Here is a 21,195-nt window from a genome sequence, read left to right on the forward strand (position 1 = left end):
AAAGGGAATGGGAGCAGGTGGAGAGAGACATCAATTTTAGAATCTGATTCCGAGGACTTGGCAACAGTGCCACAAGAAGTCTAATGACCACACACTGGTGTAAAGGTCAGTGACTGCACCTTCAGATGACATCTCCTAGCCACCAATCTCTCATGCTGCTCAATACATCACACCCCATCACTCACCCAGCTGCTGTCCCTGGCAATCAGGACTCGCACCCAACATTCAGATACTCCACCTCGCTCTCCCAGCATGATGCCAGCCTCACATTCAGCTCCCACATACCTCCAGCTATTCAGCCGTGGCAGTCAAACACAGTGCAACACAATCATTGACATTCTTCCCTCCCTCTTGCAGGACAATAGAAGGGTGCGGAGCAGAGGCGGCAAGGGGACAAGAGCACCCTTATCAGCACAGAGCACTGCCTAGGGGGCACCCGTGTGAATGCCCTACCCAACACAGGGCACTGCCTAGGGGGCACCCGTGTGAATGCCCTATCCAGCACAGGGCACTTCCTAGGGGGCACTCATGTGAATGCCCTTCCTAGCATGGGGTACTGTGTAGGGGACGCCCGAGTGAACGCCCTACCCAACATGGGGCACTGTGTAAGGGGCACCCGTGTGAATACCCTACCCAGCATGGCACACTGCATAGGGGACACCCACGTGAATGCCCTACCGAGCATGGAGCACTGCCTAGGGGGCACCCGTGTGAATGCCCTACCCAGCATAAGGCACTGCCTAGGGGACACCCACGTGAATGCCCTACCCAGCATGAGGCATTCTGGTGCACAGCCCCACTTGCTCCCAGAATGTCTCACAGTAAGGGTAAATTTCTAGACCATGCCATTGAAAAGGGGATTGGACAAGGATGTGAAAAGTAAGAATGGAGGGCTAGGGAATGAGATTAAAGTTGAAATAAATATCAGTTCGACAGTCTCAGATTTCCTTTATTGAGATTAGATTTAGGTTACATTACAGTTTTCATTTCATTTCAGTAGTGGAGGTTCCTGACTCATTCTGTAAATATCAGGTCTGAACCAGTGGTTTTAGGATCAGACCATCATTAATACAGTGCAAGCCAGCTACTCACACAAGCCTCAGGGGAGAAAAGGGTGGGTGACAAGCAGCAAGTTTCCAAGGGCAGGGTCGTGGGAAGAGGGGCTAGTTCTACCTGATTGGTTAATATGTTCGTCAATAGGTGTCACCTTCAGCCACCGCCCTGAAACATAGCTGTTCAGGTTCGAACACATGGTCAATCGGAGCAGTAACACACTCCCACTGTTTCAGCTCAAATAGAGGACGATGTAGGAGAGACATCCAGTCTCAACAGAGGGACAGAAGAGGAGAAAAAGGGAAATGAACAGAATGTCTCTTCCACCCCACGCCCCCCCCCCCCACCCCCCAACGAAAACATCTCAATTGCTGGACACCTCATCTGGCTGTGTCCAGGAATTGTGGATCCAGGGCCTCAGGATCCAGGGCCTGGGGATCGAAGGCCTGGGGGGGATCGAGGGCCTGGGGGGATCGAGGGCCGGGCCTTCTGCTTTCTGAAGCTGTGTCTCATCTTTCCTTCAAGTGTTTATTGGACATTTTCAGTTGCTAACAGTTTAGTTCTCTGCATCTCTCAGTGGCTCAATCTTTCTGACAGCTTCAAGGACGGACCTGACAGTAACGGCGTCTCCAAACTCCTTCTCCCGGTGCTCCAGAAGCACACCCTGTGTGGGCACAACAGCAGCAACTGAGATCATGGTCAGGACTACATCCCTCACTCCCCTCTCACTCCCCTCTCCCACCACCCCAGACCCCTCACCCAATCCCCATCACTCCCACACCCCTCTCCCACCGCCCTCACTCCCCATACCACCCACTCCCCTCTCCCACCCCCCTCACTCCCCTCTCCCACCACCCCAGACCCCTCACCCAATCCCCATCACTCCCACACTCCTCTCCCACCGCCCTCACTCCCCATACCACTCACTCCCTCACCCACACCCTCCCCTCACCCAGTCCCCTTATTCCCTCACCCACTTCCCTCACTCCACCTCCCACCTCCCCCTCACCCACCCCCCTCCGTCAACCCCCCCCCCCCCCCACCCACACCCCTCCCTCCACCCCCCATTCACCACTTCCAGTTCTCAAACCTCCACCACTCACCTCCCTTGTATTTAGTGGAGCAGAGATATGGGTCATACCAGGAAAGAATATTCAGGGTGAAAGAGAGGAATCGTGCAATTTTGGACATGGGCAGCAGAGAACTTGTTCCGATGACTCCTGGACAGGCAGCTCCCTCAGAAACTTTTCATTGTGCACCTCTATCCTTGCCATCCTTTGTCCTTCTCCCACCCACCCCCCCAGCCCCCACCACTGCCCCCTCCTGTCTCCTCTCTTCCACTATTAAGTCCCCCTGGCTCTAATGGTGGGTGCATTTTAGTCCTAACTACAGGCTTACTGCTAGTTTCAAGTTATCTGGGCCAAATGTCCACTGCCCATCCTGCAACACTGTCTGTTTCTGTTTTTCCTTTGTTTCTCTTTGATTTCCTCAGTGAGTTCTGGATCTTTGCTCAAATTTGGTTTCCAAATTTCTGGACTTCTCTGGGCATCAAGATTTTGCTTCTGCACTGGATTACAGTGGACTGCACTATGTTGCACTGCACTGGACTACATTCTAAGGCTCAGCTGCTGTCTCTGATTTGTTGCTTAAATTTCCAAGTAACTATGTCTAGCCTACAGCCCATCCCCCCCCTGTGACGTGGTTTGACTGGTTTTTCAGCATAGCTGTGCTCTGGTTCCTGGCTCGAGTTTCACACGACTGAGCCAAAGTACATTTCTCCGCTGCTTCTGCATCTTACGATGACATCCAACTTGGCCAGAATCTTTCTGCTCCCCAATCATTTCTGCACACTTCCTAGACCTATATTAAAGGAAATATGTCTAGTAGTGCGTCTGCCAGAAGTCTACCCTTCAAATAGCTTCACCCTCCACACCTGCTCCAAACCTGGACATCAGTTCTTGATGTTTCATGCTGACTCTACCCTGTATGCGACATTGACCTCTAACTTTAACTCTGGACTCCTGCTATTATCTCCTCTCTATTCCCTCTTTATTACGAGGACAATTCTACCCTAATCTTTCCATGTAACTTGAGTTTGCCTGTGTTCAATCTGGTGTGCATTCTGGCAATCTGTGCAGACCCATGTCCATCACTCTATTTCCCCTTATCCTTCTTTTCTCTAGGCCCCGCTCTCCTCTCACTATGAGTCCTTTCATTGCTCCCTTCTCAGGTACTTTGCCTCCCAAATCACTACCACCACCCTCCTTGACCTTCCTACTCTCCTGCCTCCATCATTCTAGACCCAGTAACATTATATTCCCAGACCGCACTCAAGCCCTGGCCCATGCTCCAGTCCCAGTTCCCACTCTAGTTCCACTCCACGGATTCAGCCCACACTCCGGCCCCAGTCCAAATTCGAGAGCTGGATTTTCCCTCCACTGGTGGGAAACAGAGGTCAGGACTGTTTCTGGTCCTGAAACTGCTCCCAGGTGAAACAGTCACTCGTTGGGATTTTCACAGAGAGCACCCCCTGAATTGGTGTGGGGATAGGTTATCCTTTCAATTAAAAAGGTGGGGGGGGGGGGGGCGCGGTGGGAGAGGGTGGTCGGCAGGCTGTCCAAGCTGGAGGGCCAGGGGCCTTTGAGCTTCAGAGGAGCAGCAGGCTGCAATGGGTGGTAACAGAGAGAGTGCTTCAACCTGGAGGTGCCTTCACTCCAACCTTTGTACATTGTTATGATTCTGTAGTTTTTGTTTCCTTTTCTGGGAAGTATGCAGTGTGCCTTTAAGGCTGAAAAAGGATCAGTACTGTTTAAGGCAGCAAGCTCCAGGGACTGAGTCAAAGAATTCATTCTCATTGCCGTAGGATACAGCCATTTGGAGAACAAGGACAAGATACAATGTTGCCGATTGACGTTTGAAACTAGCTGAAAAACTGGCTTTTGAGACACAGTTAACAGACACAGACAGACAGCTGGACCAGCATGAATAGAACAGCGATCTCTGATAATTTAAACTGAAGGAAGGGAAGTTAGACTGTGACAATCTTTTATCCCTCAAAAATTCTAAAGCCAAATTGATTCATTAAAAAGAGATTGCAAGTTGTTAAATTGCTGAATTCATCGCTGGAGAAGAAAAGCATCACTTCAACTGCTGAACTAGACTACGGACTGTTCTACTGTTGAAGAACTTTTTTTCCGCCCCATTGGACAGCTGTGAAAACTTCAAGCAACCTTGGACTGTTCCACATTGGAAGATTTCACTTCGGCAGGAGCGTAAATCTGCAAGCTCACTATTTTTTTCTATTTTAAATGTTGTTTATATCTTAGTAGTGTTTAAGAATTTAGTTTTTCTAATTAAACAGTTAATTTGTTGATTTAAAGACACCTAGTTTGGTAAGCCTCATTCAGGGGTTAATGGATGCTCCAATTTGGCTGGGTCTTTTTTAATTTGGAAAGTTTGAAATGATATGTTAGGTGATCTGTGGAGGGGCAGGACTGAATCAACAGTGCATTTCTCCCACCACAATCAGAATCATATATTTCGATTGCAGGCTTTGTCTTGAGCGGTCGGTCATACCAACAACTTTAATGATAAAATAGATTCAGCAGCCAGGACACCACTGTGGGGAGTGGGGGGAGCTGGGATTTCCTCCACAGAGCCTGTGGTGGCTTTTGCACCCAGGCAGGCAAGAAGGGCCTCTTGGCCTGTCTGGAGCACTGACCCCACCCCCACCCCACCCCCCCTGTCTCTGTCTAGGATATTGTTGAGCATCTTATGTTGCTGTGGTTGCACCATCCAGATGAGTGAGTATTGACTAATGACAAGCCCTGGGGGTCAGGAGGTGAGACACCCATCACCGATAGGGCTACAGTATGGTACAGTAGAACAGTGGTTATGTTACTGATGTAACCCAGAGGCTTATTTTTTTTCATTCATTCATTGGATCTGGGCGTCACTGGCATTTATTGCCCATCCCTAATTGCCCTTGAGAAGGTGGTGGTGAGCTGCCTTCTTGAACTGCTGCAGTCCATGTGAGGTAGGTACACCCACACTGCTGTTAGGAAGGGAGTTCCAGGATTTTGACCCAGCGACAGTGAAGGAACGGCGATATAGTTCCAAGGCAGGATGGTGTGTGACTTGGACGGGAACTTGCAGGTGGTGATGTTCCCATGCATTTACTGCTCTTGTCCTTCGAGGTGGTAGAGGTCGCGGGTTTGAAAGGTGCTGTCTAAGGAGCCTTGGTGCATTGCTGCAGTGCATCTTGCAGATGGTACACACTGCTACCACTGTGTGTCGGTGGTGGAGGGACTGCTTCAGTATTTGAGGAGTCGCGAATGGTGCTGAACATTATGCAATCATCAGCGAACATCCCCACTTCTGACCTTATGATTGAAGGAAGGTCATTGATAAAGCAGCTGAAGATGGTTGGGCCTAGGATACTACCCTGAGGAACTCCTGCAGTGATGTCCTGGAGCTCAGATGATTGACCTCCAACAACCACAACCATCTTCCTTTGCGCTAGGTATGACTCTAACCAGCGGAGGGTTTTCCCCCTGAGAAGTGATCTGGAGTTAGGAGTTCAACTCCCACCATGACACCTTGGAAACCTAAATTCAATTAATTAAATAAATCTGAACTAAAAAGCTATTCTCAGTAATGGTAACCATGAAACTGCTGGATTGTAGTCAAAACCCATCTCATTCACTAATGTCCTTTAGGGAAAACAAAATCCGCCATTCTTACCTAGATGTGACTCCAGACCCACAGCAATGTGGTTCTCTCTTACCTGCTCTCTGAAATGGTCTAGCAAGCCACTCATTTGTATTCAAGAAGGCACCTCACCTGTACCGTACCCACAGTAAGATCTCTGATAGTCTCGCGCTACTCAGGGATACGATCGCCTATCTACAGGACAGGTGGGTGGACACCTGCCTCATCAGCTTGGACCAGGAGAAGGCCTTTGACAGGATATCACACATCTACATGATGGATGTACTCTCCAAAATGGAGTTTGGGGCAGGAATCCACAATTGGATCCAACTGCTCTACACAAACAGCAGTAGCGCAGTCTCAATCAATAGGTGGGAATCAGAAAGTTTTCCGATCAAATCTGGAGTCAGGCAGGGCTGTCCTCTCTCCCCTGTCTTGTTTGCTTGCTGTATTGAACCTTTTTCTGAGTACATCAGGAAGAATATGGGCATAACAGAGGTGACAATCCCAGGCAGCGGAGATACTCAGGTCAAAGTCTCCCTGTATGGACGACGTTGCTGTCGCCTGCTTGGATCCGCTGTCAGTTCGCAGACTGATGAGCATCTGTGACCAGTTCGGAATGGGTTTGCATTCCAAAATAAATTGCAGCCAGAGTGAGGCCATGTTCTTTAGGAACTGGCCTGACCGATGATGTGTCCCCTTTACCTGGGCATATGGTTCGGGACTGGGGCGTCTGCCAAAAACTGGAAGGAGCAAGCAGCCATGGCGAAACAGAACCTGAACATGTGGGAGCAGCACACCCTCCCCATTGCAGGTAAGAACCTGGTCATCAGCTGTGAGGCGCTCTCAGTGTTGCTGTACGTGGCACAGGTCTGGCCCATACCCCACTCCTGCGCCATGGCGGTCACCAAAGCCATCTTCCACTTTATCTGGAGATTGAAAATGGGCCATGTCTGCAGGGTCACCATGTTCAAACAACTAGATAAAAGGGGGACAAAAACGTACTCAGCGTCGCCCTCATCCTGATGGCCACCTTTGTGTGCGGCTGCATCAAGCTGTGCGTAGAACCCTCGTACGCAAACACCAGGTGTCACAATGTGCCGAGGTTCTATCTGTCCCCGGTGTTACGAAGGATGGATTTGGCCGTGTTGCCGCAGAGCGCTCCATTTGGTTGGACTGTGCCATACCACCTGGCCCTCGGGGAAATGTTTGTACCTTTGACCACAAGTCCATCAGGCGGCAGTCCACATGTAACGTCCTCTAGGCCCTACGGGAAAATGAGATGGTGGATCCTGTCACATGGCTCCCTGAGCAGACTATCAAATTCATTTGGCAGAATGCCTCATCACCAGAACTTTCAAACAAGCACCAAGACATAGCTTGTCTGGTGGTGAGAAGGACCCTCCCCGTCAGATCCTTCCTGTACGCCTGGAGTCTCACCGCCTACGCACCCTGCCCTTGAGGCAACTGCAGTGGGGAAGAGACCATTGTTCACCTCCTTCTGGAATGTTCCTTTGCAAAGCAAGTCTGGGAAGAGATGCAATGGTTGTTGTCGAGGTTTACCCCGAGCAGCTCTGTAACACAGGAGTCTGTGCTCTACAGTCTGTTCCCAGGGACCATACTGAGATAAACATCAACTGTTGCTGGAGGACCATCAACTCGGTGAAAGACACTCTTTGGTCTGCCCGAAACCTGCTGGTCTTCCAGTGCAAAGAGTTGTCCACGACTGAGTGTTGCAGACTGGCACATTCCGAGGTCCAGGGCTATGTGCTGAGGGACGCACTAAAGCTTGGGGCAGCCGCCACAAAGGCTCCATGGGGAAAGACCACTGTGGAAGGTCCTCCTGCCCCAAGGGGCTGGAACCCGTATAAAACCTCTTGGGCCGTATGCACCAGAGAATGCTTTTGGTATGTAATGCAAATGTACATTGTAAATATTACCTGGAATGGCAAGAGCAGTGAGGTATGTTATGTTCAGTATAGAAAGAAACTGGTCTTTATTGTACTTTATGAAGGTCCAATTTGAATTGTTTTGCAATGTATATTTTTAACAAATTTTATGAACAATGTATATTTTTGAAAAAAAAAGGGTAGCTCACCATCACCTTGTCAAGGGCAATTCGGGATGGGCAATAAATGCTGACCTTGTCAGTGATGCCCACATCATATGAATGCATAAAAAAATACCCAGCCTGTGAACTGTTCTTGCAGTCACTGTGCTAATTTATCTAGTCCAGTTCAGTGATGATGTCCAAGATGTAGATGGTGGGAGATTGAGCGATGGAGTGGAATTGCAGGTTAAGGGGAGGTAACGGGGTTTCTCTTGTTGGAGCTCTCACTGCCTGGCCTGAATATGGCCTGAATGTTATCTGTCAGTTATCAGACCAAACCTACTGCAGGTTGGGAAGAACTGCTTCATTATCAGAGTAACTGCTAATGACACTAAACACTGGAGCCAAGTGAGTTCCTTCCCCTTGTCACCGTCAGCCCCACCCATCCAGTAAGATTAACAAAGACATTTCTTCACCTGCTGCCCAGCTCCTAAAACGAACACTCCTCCCAGGATGAGTCCCTCTCCGTCAATGTTTCCACTAAATCCCTTCTGCCAGGCTCGCACAAAATTCCTCCAAACGCTCAGACGCAAAAATCCCAACAGGCCCATGGTGCGTTTCTTCGGCCCATAGAACCTTGTCTGGAGATGCAACAAATCCGAAAGTGAGATAGAGACTGGGCACAAAACATCCATTCAGAAAGATTATCCATCGCCCTTCACAGCATCCATTCAGAATTCAATACACAGACCACAAACAAACAATTACCAACATTTACTCACACACAGACCCTCCCCACACCACCCCCCACACAAACGCACACACAAAGACATCCCCCCTCCCCCTCCACACACACACACGCACACAGACATCCCCCCCCACACAAACACAGACACACAGACATTCCCCCCCCCACACAAACACACACAGACATCCCCCCCCCACACAAACACAGACACACAGACATTCCCCCCCCCACACAAACACACACAGACATCCCCCCCCACACAAACACAGACACACAGACATTCCCCCCCCCACACAAACACACACAGACATCCCCCCCCACACAAACACAGACACACAGACATCCCACGCCCCACAAACACACACAGACATCCCCCCCCACACAAACACAGACACACAGACATCACCCCCACACAAACACAGACACACAGACATCCCCCCCCCACACACGCACACAGACATCCCCCCCCCAAACACGCACACAGACATCCCCCCCCCAAACACGCACACAGACATCCCCCCCACACACGCACACAGACATCCCCCCCCAAACACGCACACAGACATCCCCCCCCCAAACACGCACACAGACATCCCCCCCCCCAAACACGCACACAGACAGCCCCCCCCCACACACGCACACAGACATCCCCCCCCCCCCACACGCACACAGACATCCCCCCCCCACACAGGCACACAGACATCCCCCTCCCACACACGCACACAGACATCCCCCCCCCACACACGCACACAGACATCCCCCCCCCACACACGCACACAGACATCCCCCTCCCACACACGCACACAGACATCCCCCCCCCACACACGCACACAGACATCCCCCCCCCCACACACGCACACAGACATCCCCCTCCCACACACGCACACAGACATCCCCCCCCCACACACGCACACAGACATCCCCCCCCCACACACGCACACAGACATCCCCCTCCCACACACGCACACAGACATCCCCCCCCCACACACGCACACAGACATCCCCCCCCCCCACACACGCACACAGACATCCCCCCCCCCACACACGCACACAGACATCCCCCCCCACACACGCACACAGACATCCCCCCCCACACACGCACACAGACATCCCCCCCCCAAACACGCACACAGACATCCCCCCCCACACACGCACACAGACATCCCCCCCCACACACGCACACAGACATCCCCCCCCCAAACACGCACACAGACATCCCCCCCCCCCACACACGCACACAGACATCCCCCCCCCACACACGCACACAGACATCCCCCCCCCACACACGCACACAGACATCCCCCCCCCACACACGCACACAGACATCCCCCCCCACACACGCACACAGACATCCCCCCCCCACACACACACAGACATCCCCCCCCACACACACACAGACACACAGACATCCCCCACCACACACACACAGACATCCCCCCCCCACACAAACACAAACACAGACATCCCCCCCCCACACACAAACACACAGACATCCCCCCCCACACACAGACACACAGACATCCCCCCCCCCACACACGCACACAGACATCCCCCCCCCACACGCACACAGACATCCCCCCCCACACACACACAGACACACAGACATCCCCCACCACACACACACAGACATCCCCCACCCCCACACAAACACAGACATCCCCCCCCCACACACACACAGACATCCCCCCCACACAAACACACACACACAGACATCCCCCCCCACACACACACAGACATCCCCCCCCACACACACACAGACATCCCCCCCCACACACACACACAGACATCCCCTCCCCCACACAAACACAGACACACAGACATCCCCCCCCCAAACACGCACACAGACGTCCCCCCCCCACACACGCACACAGACGTTCCCCCCCCCACACACGCACACAGACATCCCCCCCCCCACACACGCACACAGACATCCCCCCCCAAACACGCACACAGACATCCCCCCCCCCAAACACGCACACAGACATCCCCCCCCCAAACACACACACAGACATCCCCCCCCCACACACACATAGACATCCCCCCCCACACACACACACACAGACATCCCCCCCCACACACACACACACACACACACACAGACATCCCCCCCCACACACACACAGACATCCCCCTCCCACATACACACAGACATCCCCCCCCCACACACACACAGACATCCCCCCCCCACACAAACACAGATACACAGACATCCCCCCCACACAAACACAGATACACAGACATCCCCCCCCACAGACACAGACATCCCCCCCACAGACACAGACATCCCTCCCAACAGTCACACAGACATCCCCCCCCACACACACACAGACATCCCCCCCCACACAAACACACAGACATCCCCCCCCACAGACACAGACATCCCCCCCCACAGTCACACAGACATCCCCCCCCACACAAACACAGACACACAGACATCCCCCCCCACAGACACAGACATCCCCCCCACAGTCACACAGACATCCCCCCCCACACACACACAGACATCCCCCCCCACACACACACAGACATCCCCCCCCACACACACAGACATCCCCCCCACACACACACTGACATTCCCCCACACACAAACACAGACACACAGACATCCCCCCCACACAAACACAGACACACAGACATCCCCCCCCACACAAACACAGACACACAGACATCCCCCCCCCCACACAAACACAGACACACAGACATCCCCCCCACACAAACATAGACACACAGACATCCCCCCCACACAAACATAGACACACAGACATCCCCCCCCCACACACACATAGACATCCCCCCCCCACACAAACACAGACACACAGACATCCCCCCCCACACAAACACAGACACACAGACATCCCCCCCCACACAAACACAGACACACAGACATCCCCTCCCCACACAAACACACACACAGACATCCCCTCCCACACACACAGACATCCCCCCCCCACACATACAGACATCCCCCCCACACAAACATAGACACACAGACATCCCCCCCACACAAACATAGACACACAGACATCCCCCCCCCACACACACATAGACATCCCCCCCCCACACAAACACAGACACACAGACATCCCCCCCCACACAAACACAGACACACAGACATCCCCCCCCCACACAAACACAGACACACAGACATCCCCTCCCCACACAAACACACACACAGACATCCCCCCACACACACAGACATCCCCCCCACACACACAGACATCCCCCCCCCACACACACAGACACCCGCCCCACACAGACATCCCCCCCCACACACACAGACATCCCCCCCCACACACACAGACATCCCCCCCCACACACACAGACAATCCCCCCCCACACACACAGACATTGCCCCCCCACACACGCACACACACACACACACACACACAGACATCCCCCCCACACAAACACAGACACACAGACATCCCCACCCCCACACACACACAGACATCCCCCCCCCCCACACACACGCAGACATCCCCCCCCCCCACACACACGCAGACATCCCCCCCCACACACACACAGACATCCCCCCCCCACACACACACAGACAACCCCCCCAAACAAACATACACACACAGACATCCCCCCCCCACACAGACACACATACATTCCCCCCCACACAAACACAGACACACAGACATCCCCCCCCCACACAAATACACACACACAGACATCCCCCCCCCCACACACACACACACACACACACACACACACACACAGACATCCCCCCCACACAAACACAGATACACAGACATCCCCCCCCCACACACACACAGACATCCCCCCCCCACACACACACAGACATCCCCACCCCACACACACACAGACATCCCCCCCACACAAACACACACACACACAGACATCCCCCCCCACACACACACAGACATCCCCCCCCACACACACACACAGACATCCCCCCCACACAAACACAGATACACAGACATCCCCCCCCCACACAAACACAGATACACAGACATCCCCCCCCACACAAACACACACACACAGACATCCCCCCCACACACACACACAGACATCCCCCCCACACAAACACAGATACACAGACATCCCCCCCACACAAACACAAACACACAGACAACCCCCCCCCACACAAACATACACACACAGACATCCCCCCCACACACACACACAGACACACAGACATCCCCCCCCCCACACAAACACAGACTTACAGACATCCCCCCCCCACACAAACACAGACACACAGACATCCCCCCCACACCAACACAGACACACAGACATCCCCCCCCACACAAACACAGACACACAGACATCCCCCCCCCACACAAACACAGACACACAGACATCCCCCCCCACACAAACACAGACACACAGACATCCCCCCCACACCAACACAGACACACAGACATCCCCCCCCACACACACACAGACATCCCCCCCCCCACACAAACACAGTCACACAGACATCCCGCCACCACACAAACACACACACACAGACATCCCCCCCCACACAAACACAGATACACAGACATCCCCCCCACACAAACACACACACACAGACATCCCCCCCCACACAAACACAGATACACAGACATCCCCCCCCACACAAACACAGATGCACAGACATCCCCCCCCACACAAACACACACACACAGACATCCCCCCCCCACACAAACACAGATACACAGACATCCCCCCCCACACAAACACAGAAACACAGACATCCCCCCCCCACACAAACACAGATACACAGACATTCCCCCCCCCACACAAACACAGATACACAGACCTGCCCGCCCCCACAAACACACACACACAGACATCCCCCCCGACATCCCCCCCACAAACACAGATACACAGACATCCCCCCCCACACAAACACACACACACAGACATCCCCCGCCACACAAACACAGACACACAGACATCCCCCCCCACACAAACACAGATACACAGATATCCCCCCCCACACAAACACAGATACACAGACATCCCCCCCCACACACACACAGATACACAGACATCCCCCCCCACACAAACACAGACTCACAGACACCCCCCCCCACACAAACACAGATACACAGACATCACCCCCCCCACACAAACACAGATACACAGACATCCCCCCCCACACACACACAGATACACAGACATCCCCCCCCCACACAAACACAGTCACACAGACATCCCCCCCCACACAAACACAGATACACAGACATCCCCCCCCCACACAAACACAGATACACAGACATCCCCCCCCCACACAAACACAGACACACAGACATCCCCCCCACACAAACACAGATACACAGACATCCCCCCCCCCCACACAAACACAGATACGCAGACATCCCCCCCAACACAAACACACACACACAGACATCCCCCCCCACACAAACACAGACACACAGACATCCCCCCCCACACAAACACAGATACACAGACATCCCCCCCCCACACAAACACAGATACGCAGACATCCCCCCCAACACAAACACACACACACAGACATCCCCCCCCCACACAAACACAGATACACAGACATCCCCCCCCCACACAAACACAGATACACAGACATCCCCCCCCCACACACACACAGATACACAGACATCCCCCCCCACACAAACACAGACACACAGAAATCCCCCCCCCACACAAACACAGATACACAGACATCACCCCCCCCACACAAACACAGATACACAGACATCCCCCCCCCACACACACAGATACACAGACATCCCCCCCCACACAAACACAGACACACAGACATCCCCCCCCACACAAACACAGATACACAAGATACACAGACATCCCCCCCCACACAAACACAGACACACAGACATCCCCCCCCTCACAAACACAGACATCCCCCCCGCACACACACAGACACCCCCCCCACACAAACACACACACACAGACATCCTCCCCCCCACACAAACACAGATACACAGACATCCCCCCCCACACACACACAGACATCCCCCCCCCACAGACACACAGACATCCCCCCCCCACACAAACACAGAAACACAGACATTCTCCCCCCACACAAACACACACACACAGACATCCCCCCCCCACACACACACAGACACACAGACATCACCCACCCCACACAAACACAGACACACAGACATCCTCCCCCCACACAAGCACAGACACACAGACATCCCCCCCCCACACAAACACAGACACACAGACATCCCCCCCACACAAACACAGATACACAGACATCCCCCCCCCCACACAAACACAGACATCCCCCCCCCACACACAAACAGACACACAGACATCCCCCCCCACACACAAACAGACACACAGACATCCCCCCCACACAAACACAGACACACAGACATCCCCCCCCACACAAACACAGACACACAGATATCCCCCCCCCCACACACACACAGGTACACAGACATCCCTCCCCCCACACAAACAAAGATACACAGACATCCCCCCCACACAAACACAGACACACAGACATCCCCCCCCACACAAACACAGATACACAGACATCCCCCCCCACACAAACACAGATACACAGACATCCCCCCCACACAAACACAGTTACACAGACATCCCCCCCCCCACACAAACACAGATACACAGATATCCCCCCCACACAAACACACACACACAGACCTCCCCCCCCACACAAACACAGATTCACAGACATCCCCCCCCACACACACACAAACATTCCCCCCCACACAAACACAGACAAACAGACATCCCCCCCACACAAACACAGACACACAGACATCCCCCCCCACACAAACACAGACACACAGACATCCCCCCCACACACACACAGACACACAGACATCCCCCCACACAAACACAGACACACAGACATCCCCCCCCACACACACACAGACATCCCCCCCCACACACACACAGACACACAGACATCCCCCCCACACACACACAGACACACAGACATCCCCCCCACACAAACACAGACACACAGACATCCCCCCCACACAAACACAGATACACAGACATCCCCCCCACACAAACACAGACATCCCCCCCCACACAAACACAGACACGCAGACATCCCCCCCACACAAACACAGACACACAGACATCCCCCCCACACAAACACAGATACACAGACATCCCCCCCCACACAAACACAGTCACACAGACATCCCCCCCCACAAACACAGTCACACAGACATCCCCCCCCCACACAAACACAGACACACAGACATCCCCCCCACACACACACAGACACACAGACATCCCCCCCACACACACACAGACACACAGACATCCCCCCCCACACAAACACAGATACACAGACATCCCCCCCCCACACAAACACAGACACACAGACATCCCCCCCCCACACAAACACACACACACAGACATCCCCCCCCCACACAAACACAGACACACAGACATCTCCCCCACACAAACACAGATACACAGACATCCCCCCCCCACACAAACACAGATACACAGACATCCCCCCCCCCACACAAACACAGATACACAGACATCCCCCCCCACACAAACACAGACACACAGACATCCCCCCCACACAAACACAGATACACAGACATCCCCCCCCACACAAACACAGACACACAGACATCCCCCCCACACACACACAGACACACAGACATCCCCCCCACACAAACGCACACACAAAGACATCCCCCCTCCCCCTCCACACACACACACGCACACAGACATCCCCCCCCACACAAACACAGACACACAGACATTCCCCCCCCACACAAACACACACAGACATCCCCCCCCACACAAACACACACAGACATCCCCCCCCACACAAACACAGACACACAGACATCCCCCCCACACAAACACAGACACACAGACATCCCCCCCACACAAACACAGACACACAGACATCCCCCCCCACACACGCACACAGACATCCCCCCCCCGAACACGCACACAGACATCCCCCCCCCAAACACGCACACAGACATCCCCCCCCACACACACACACAGACATCCCCCCAAACACGCACACAGACATCCCCCCCCCAAACACGCACACAGACATCCCCCCCCCAAACACGCACACAGACATCCCCCCCCCAAAACACGCACACAGACATCACCCCCCCACACACGCACACAGACATCCCCCCCCCACACACGCACACAGACATCCCCCCCCCACACACGCACACAGACATCCCCCCCCACACACGCACACAGACATCCCCCCCCCCACACACGCACACAGACATCCCCCCCCTCACACGCACACAGACATCCCCCCCCACACACGCACACAGACATCCCCCCCCCCACACACGCACACGGACATCCCCCCCCCCACACACGCACACAGACATCCCCCCCCACACACACACAGACATCCCCCCCACACACACACAGACACACAGACATCCCCCACCACACACACACAGACATCACCCCCCCCCACACAAACACAAACACAGACATCCCCCCCCCCACACACAGACACACAGACATCCCCCCCCCACACACGCACACAGACATCCCCCCCCACACACACACAGACATCCCCCCCCACACACACACAGACACACAGACATCCCCCACCACACACACACAGACATCCCCCCCCCCCACACAAACACAAACACAGACATCCCCCCCACACAAACACACACACACAGACATCCCCCCCCCCACACACACAGACATCCCCCCCCCACACACACACAGACATCCCCCCCCACACACACACAGACTTCCCCCCCCCCCACACACACACAGACATCCCCCCCCACCACACACACACAGACATCCCCCCCCCACACAAACACAGACACACAGACATCCCCCCCCAAACACGCACACAGACGTCCCCCCCCCCCACACACGCACACAGACATCCCCCCCCCACACACGCACACAGACATCCCCCCCCCACACACGCACACAGACATCCCCCCCCCCAAACACGCACACAGACATCCCCCCCCCCACACACACACAGACATCCCCCCCCCACACAAACACAGACACACAGACATCCCCCCCACACACACACAGACATCCCCCCCCCACACAAACACAGACACACAGACATCCCCCCCACACACACACAGACATCCCCCCCCCCACACAAACACAGACACACAGACATCCCCCCCCACACACACACAGACACACAGACATCCCCCCCACACACACACAGACATCCCCCCCCCCACACAAACACAGACACACAGACATCCCCCCACACACACACACACAGACATCCCCCCCCACACACACACACACACACAGACATCCCCCCCCACACACACAGACATCCCCCCCCACACACACAGACATCCCCCCCCACACACACAGACATCCCCCCCACACACACAGACATCCCCCCCCACACACACAGACATCCCCCCCACACACACAGACATCCCCCCCCACACACACAGACATCCCCCCCCACACACACAGACATCCCCCCCACACACACAGACATCCCCCCCACACACACAGACATCCCTCCCACACACACACAGACAATCCCCCCCCACACACACACAGACATTCCCCCCCCCACACACACACACACACACACACACACACAGACATCCCCCCCCACACAAACACAGATACACAGACATCCCCCCCCCACACAAACACACACACACAGACATCCCCCCCCCACACACACACAGACATCCCCCCCCACACACACACAGACATCCCCCCCCCACACACACGCAGACATCCCCCCCCCCACACACACGCAGACATCCCCCCCCACACACACACAGACATCCCCCCCCACACAAACACAGACACACAGACATCCCCCCCCCAAACACGCACACAGATGTCCCCCCCCCCACACACGCACACAGACATCCCCCCCCCACAAACGCACACAGACATCCCCCCCCCCACACACGCACACAGACATCCCCCCCCACACACGCACACAGACATCCCCCCCCCACACACGCACACAGACATCCCCCCCCCCAAACACGCACACAGACATCCCCCCCCCACACACACACAGACATCCCCCCCCCACACAAACACAGACACACAGACATCCCCCCCACACACACACAGACATCCCCCCCCCACACAAACACAGACACACAGACATCCCCCCTCACACACACACACAGACATCCCCCCCCACACACACACAGACACACAGACATCCCCCCCACACACACACAGACATCCCCCACCCCACACAAACACAGACACACAGACATCCCCCCACACACACACACACAGACATCCCCCCCCCCACACACACACACACAGACATCCCCCCCCCACACACACAGACATCCCCCCCCACACACACAGACATCCCCCCCCCACACACACAGACATCCCCCCCCACACACACACAGACATCCCCCCCCACACACACAGACATCCCCCCCCCACACACACAGACATCCCTCCCACACACACACAGACATCCCTCCCACACACACACAGACAATCCCCCCCCACACACACACAGACATTCCCCCCCCTCCACACACACACACACACACACACACACACACACAGACATCCCCCCCACACAAACACAGATACACAGACATCCCCCCCCCACACAAACACACACACACAGACATCCCCCCCCCACACACACACAGACATCCCCCCCCACACACACACAGACATCCCCCCCCCACACACACGCAGACATCCCCCCCCCACACACACGCAGACATCCCCCCCCACACACACGCAGACATCCCCCCCCACACACACGCAGACATCCCCCCCCCACACACACGCAGACATCCCCCCCCACACACACGCAGACATCCCCCCCACACAAACACACACACGCAGACATCCCCCCCACACAAACACACACACACAGACATCCCCCCCCACACAAACACAGACACACAGACATCCCCCCCCCACACAAACACAGACACACAGACATCCCCCCCCACACAAATACACACACACAGACATCCCCCCCCCCCCCCACACACACACACACACACACACACACACACACACACACAGACATTCCCCCCCACACACACACAGACATCCCCACCCCCACACACACACAGACATCCCCCCCCCACACACACACAGACATCCCCCCCACACAAACACACACACAGACATCCCCCCCCACACACACACAGACATCCCCCCCCACACACACACAGACATCCCCCCCACACAAACACAGATACACAGACATCCCCCCCACACAAACACAGATACACAGACATCCCCCCCCCACACAAACACAGATACACAGACATCCCCCCCACACAAACACACACACACAGACATCCCCCCCACACACACACACAGACATCCCCCCCACACAAACACAGATACACAGACATCCCCCCCCACACAAACACAAACACACAGACAACCCCCCCACACAAACACACACACACAGACATCCCCCCCCCCCACACAAACACACACACACAGACATCCCCCCCCGCCACACAAACACAGATACACAGACATCCCCCCCCCACACAAACACACACACACAGACATCCCCCCCCCCACACACACACAGACATCCCCCCCACACAAACACAGATACACAGACATCTCCCCCCCACACAAACACAGATAAACAGACATCCCCCCCCCCCACACAAACACCGACACACAGACATCCCCCCCACACAAACACAGACACACAGACATCCCCCCCCCCACACACACACAGACACACAGACATCCCCCCCACACAAACACAGACACACAGACATCCCACCCCACACAAACACAGACACACAGACATCCCCCCCACACCAACACAGACACACAGACATCCCCCCCACACAAACACAGACACACAGACATCCCCCCCCACACAAACACAGACACACAGACATCCCCCCCCCACACAAACACAGACACACAGACATCCCCCCCACACCAACACAGACACACAGACATCCCCCCCCACACACACACAGACACACAGACATCCCCCCCCCACACAAACACAGTCACACAGACATCCAGCCACCACACAAACACACACACACAGACATCCCCCCCCACACAAACACAGATACACAGACATCCCCCCCACACAAACACACACACACAGACATCCCCCCCCCACACAAACACAGATACACAGACATCCCCCCCCACACAAACACAGATACACAGACATCCCCCCCCACACAAACACACACACACAGACATCCCCCCCCCACACAAACACAGATACACAGACATCCCCCCCCCACACAAACACAGATACACAGACATCCCCCCCACACAAACACAGATACACAGACATCCCCCCCCACACAAACACAGATACACAGATATCCCCCCCCCACACAAACACAGATACACAGATATCCCCCCCCCACACAAACACAGATACACAGACATCCCCCCCCACACACACACAGATACACAGACATCCCCCCCCCACACAAAGAGATACACAGACACCCCCCCCCACACAAACACAGATACACAGACATCACCCCCCCACACAAACACAGATACACAGACATCCCCCCCCCACACACACACAGATACACAGACATCCCCCCCCACACAAACACAGTCACACAGACATCCCCCCCCACACAAACACAGATACACAGACATCCCCCCCACACAAACACAGATACACAGACATTCCCACCCCCCACAC

General features: G+C 55.0%; 1 protein-coding gene across 2 annotated transcripts in view; it reads right to left on the minus strand.

The window, feature by feature from the left end:
* Positions 1–928: 928 nt before the first annotated feature.
* The window catches only part of selenou1a (selenoprotein U 1a), a 129,136-nt gene continuing 108,869 nt past the window's right edge, over positions 929–21,195 (minus strand). For both annotated transcript variants that reach the window (XM_068052380.1, XM_068052381.1), the window contains exons 5-6: positions 8,290–8,454; positions 929–1,717 (exon numbers count right to left, since the gene is read on the minus strand). In XM_068052380.1, coding sequence (XP_067908481.1) covers positions 1,610–1,717; positions 8,290–8,454 — 273 coding nt within the window. In that variant the 3' untranslated portion in view covers positions 929–1,609. The remainder of the gene's footprint in view (positions 1,718–8,289; positions 8,455–21,195) is intronic.

The sequence above is a fragment of the Heterodontus francisci genome, chromosome 20, assembly GCF_036365525.1.
Source record: "Heterodontus francisci isolate sHetFra1 chromosome 20, sHetFra1.hap1, whole genome shotgun sequence".
Classification (NCBI taxonomy): Eukaryota; Metazoa; Chordata; class Chondrichthyes; order Heterodontiformes; family Heterodontidae; genus Heterodontus; species Heterodontus francisci.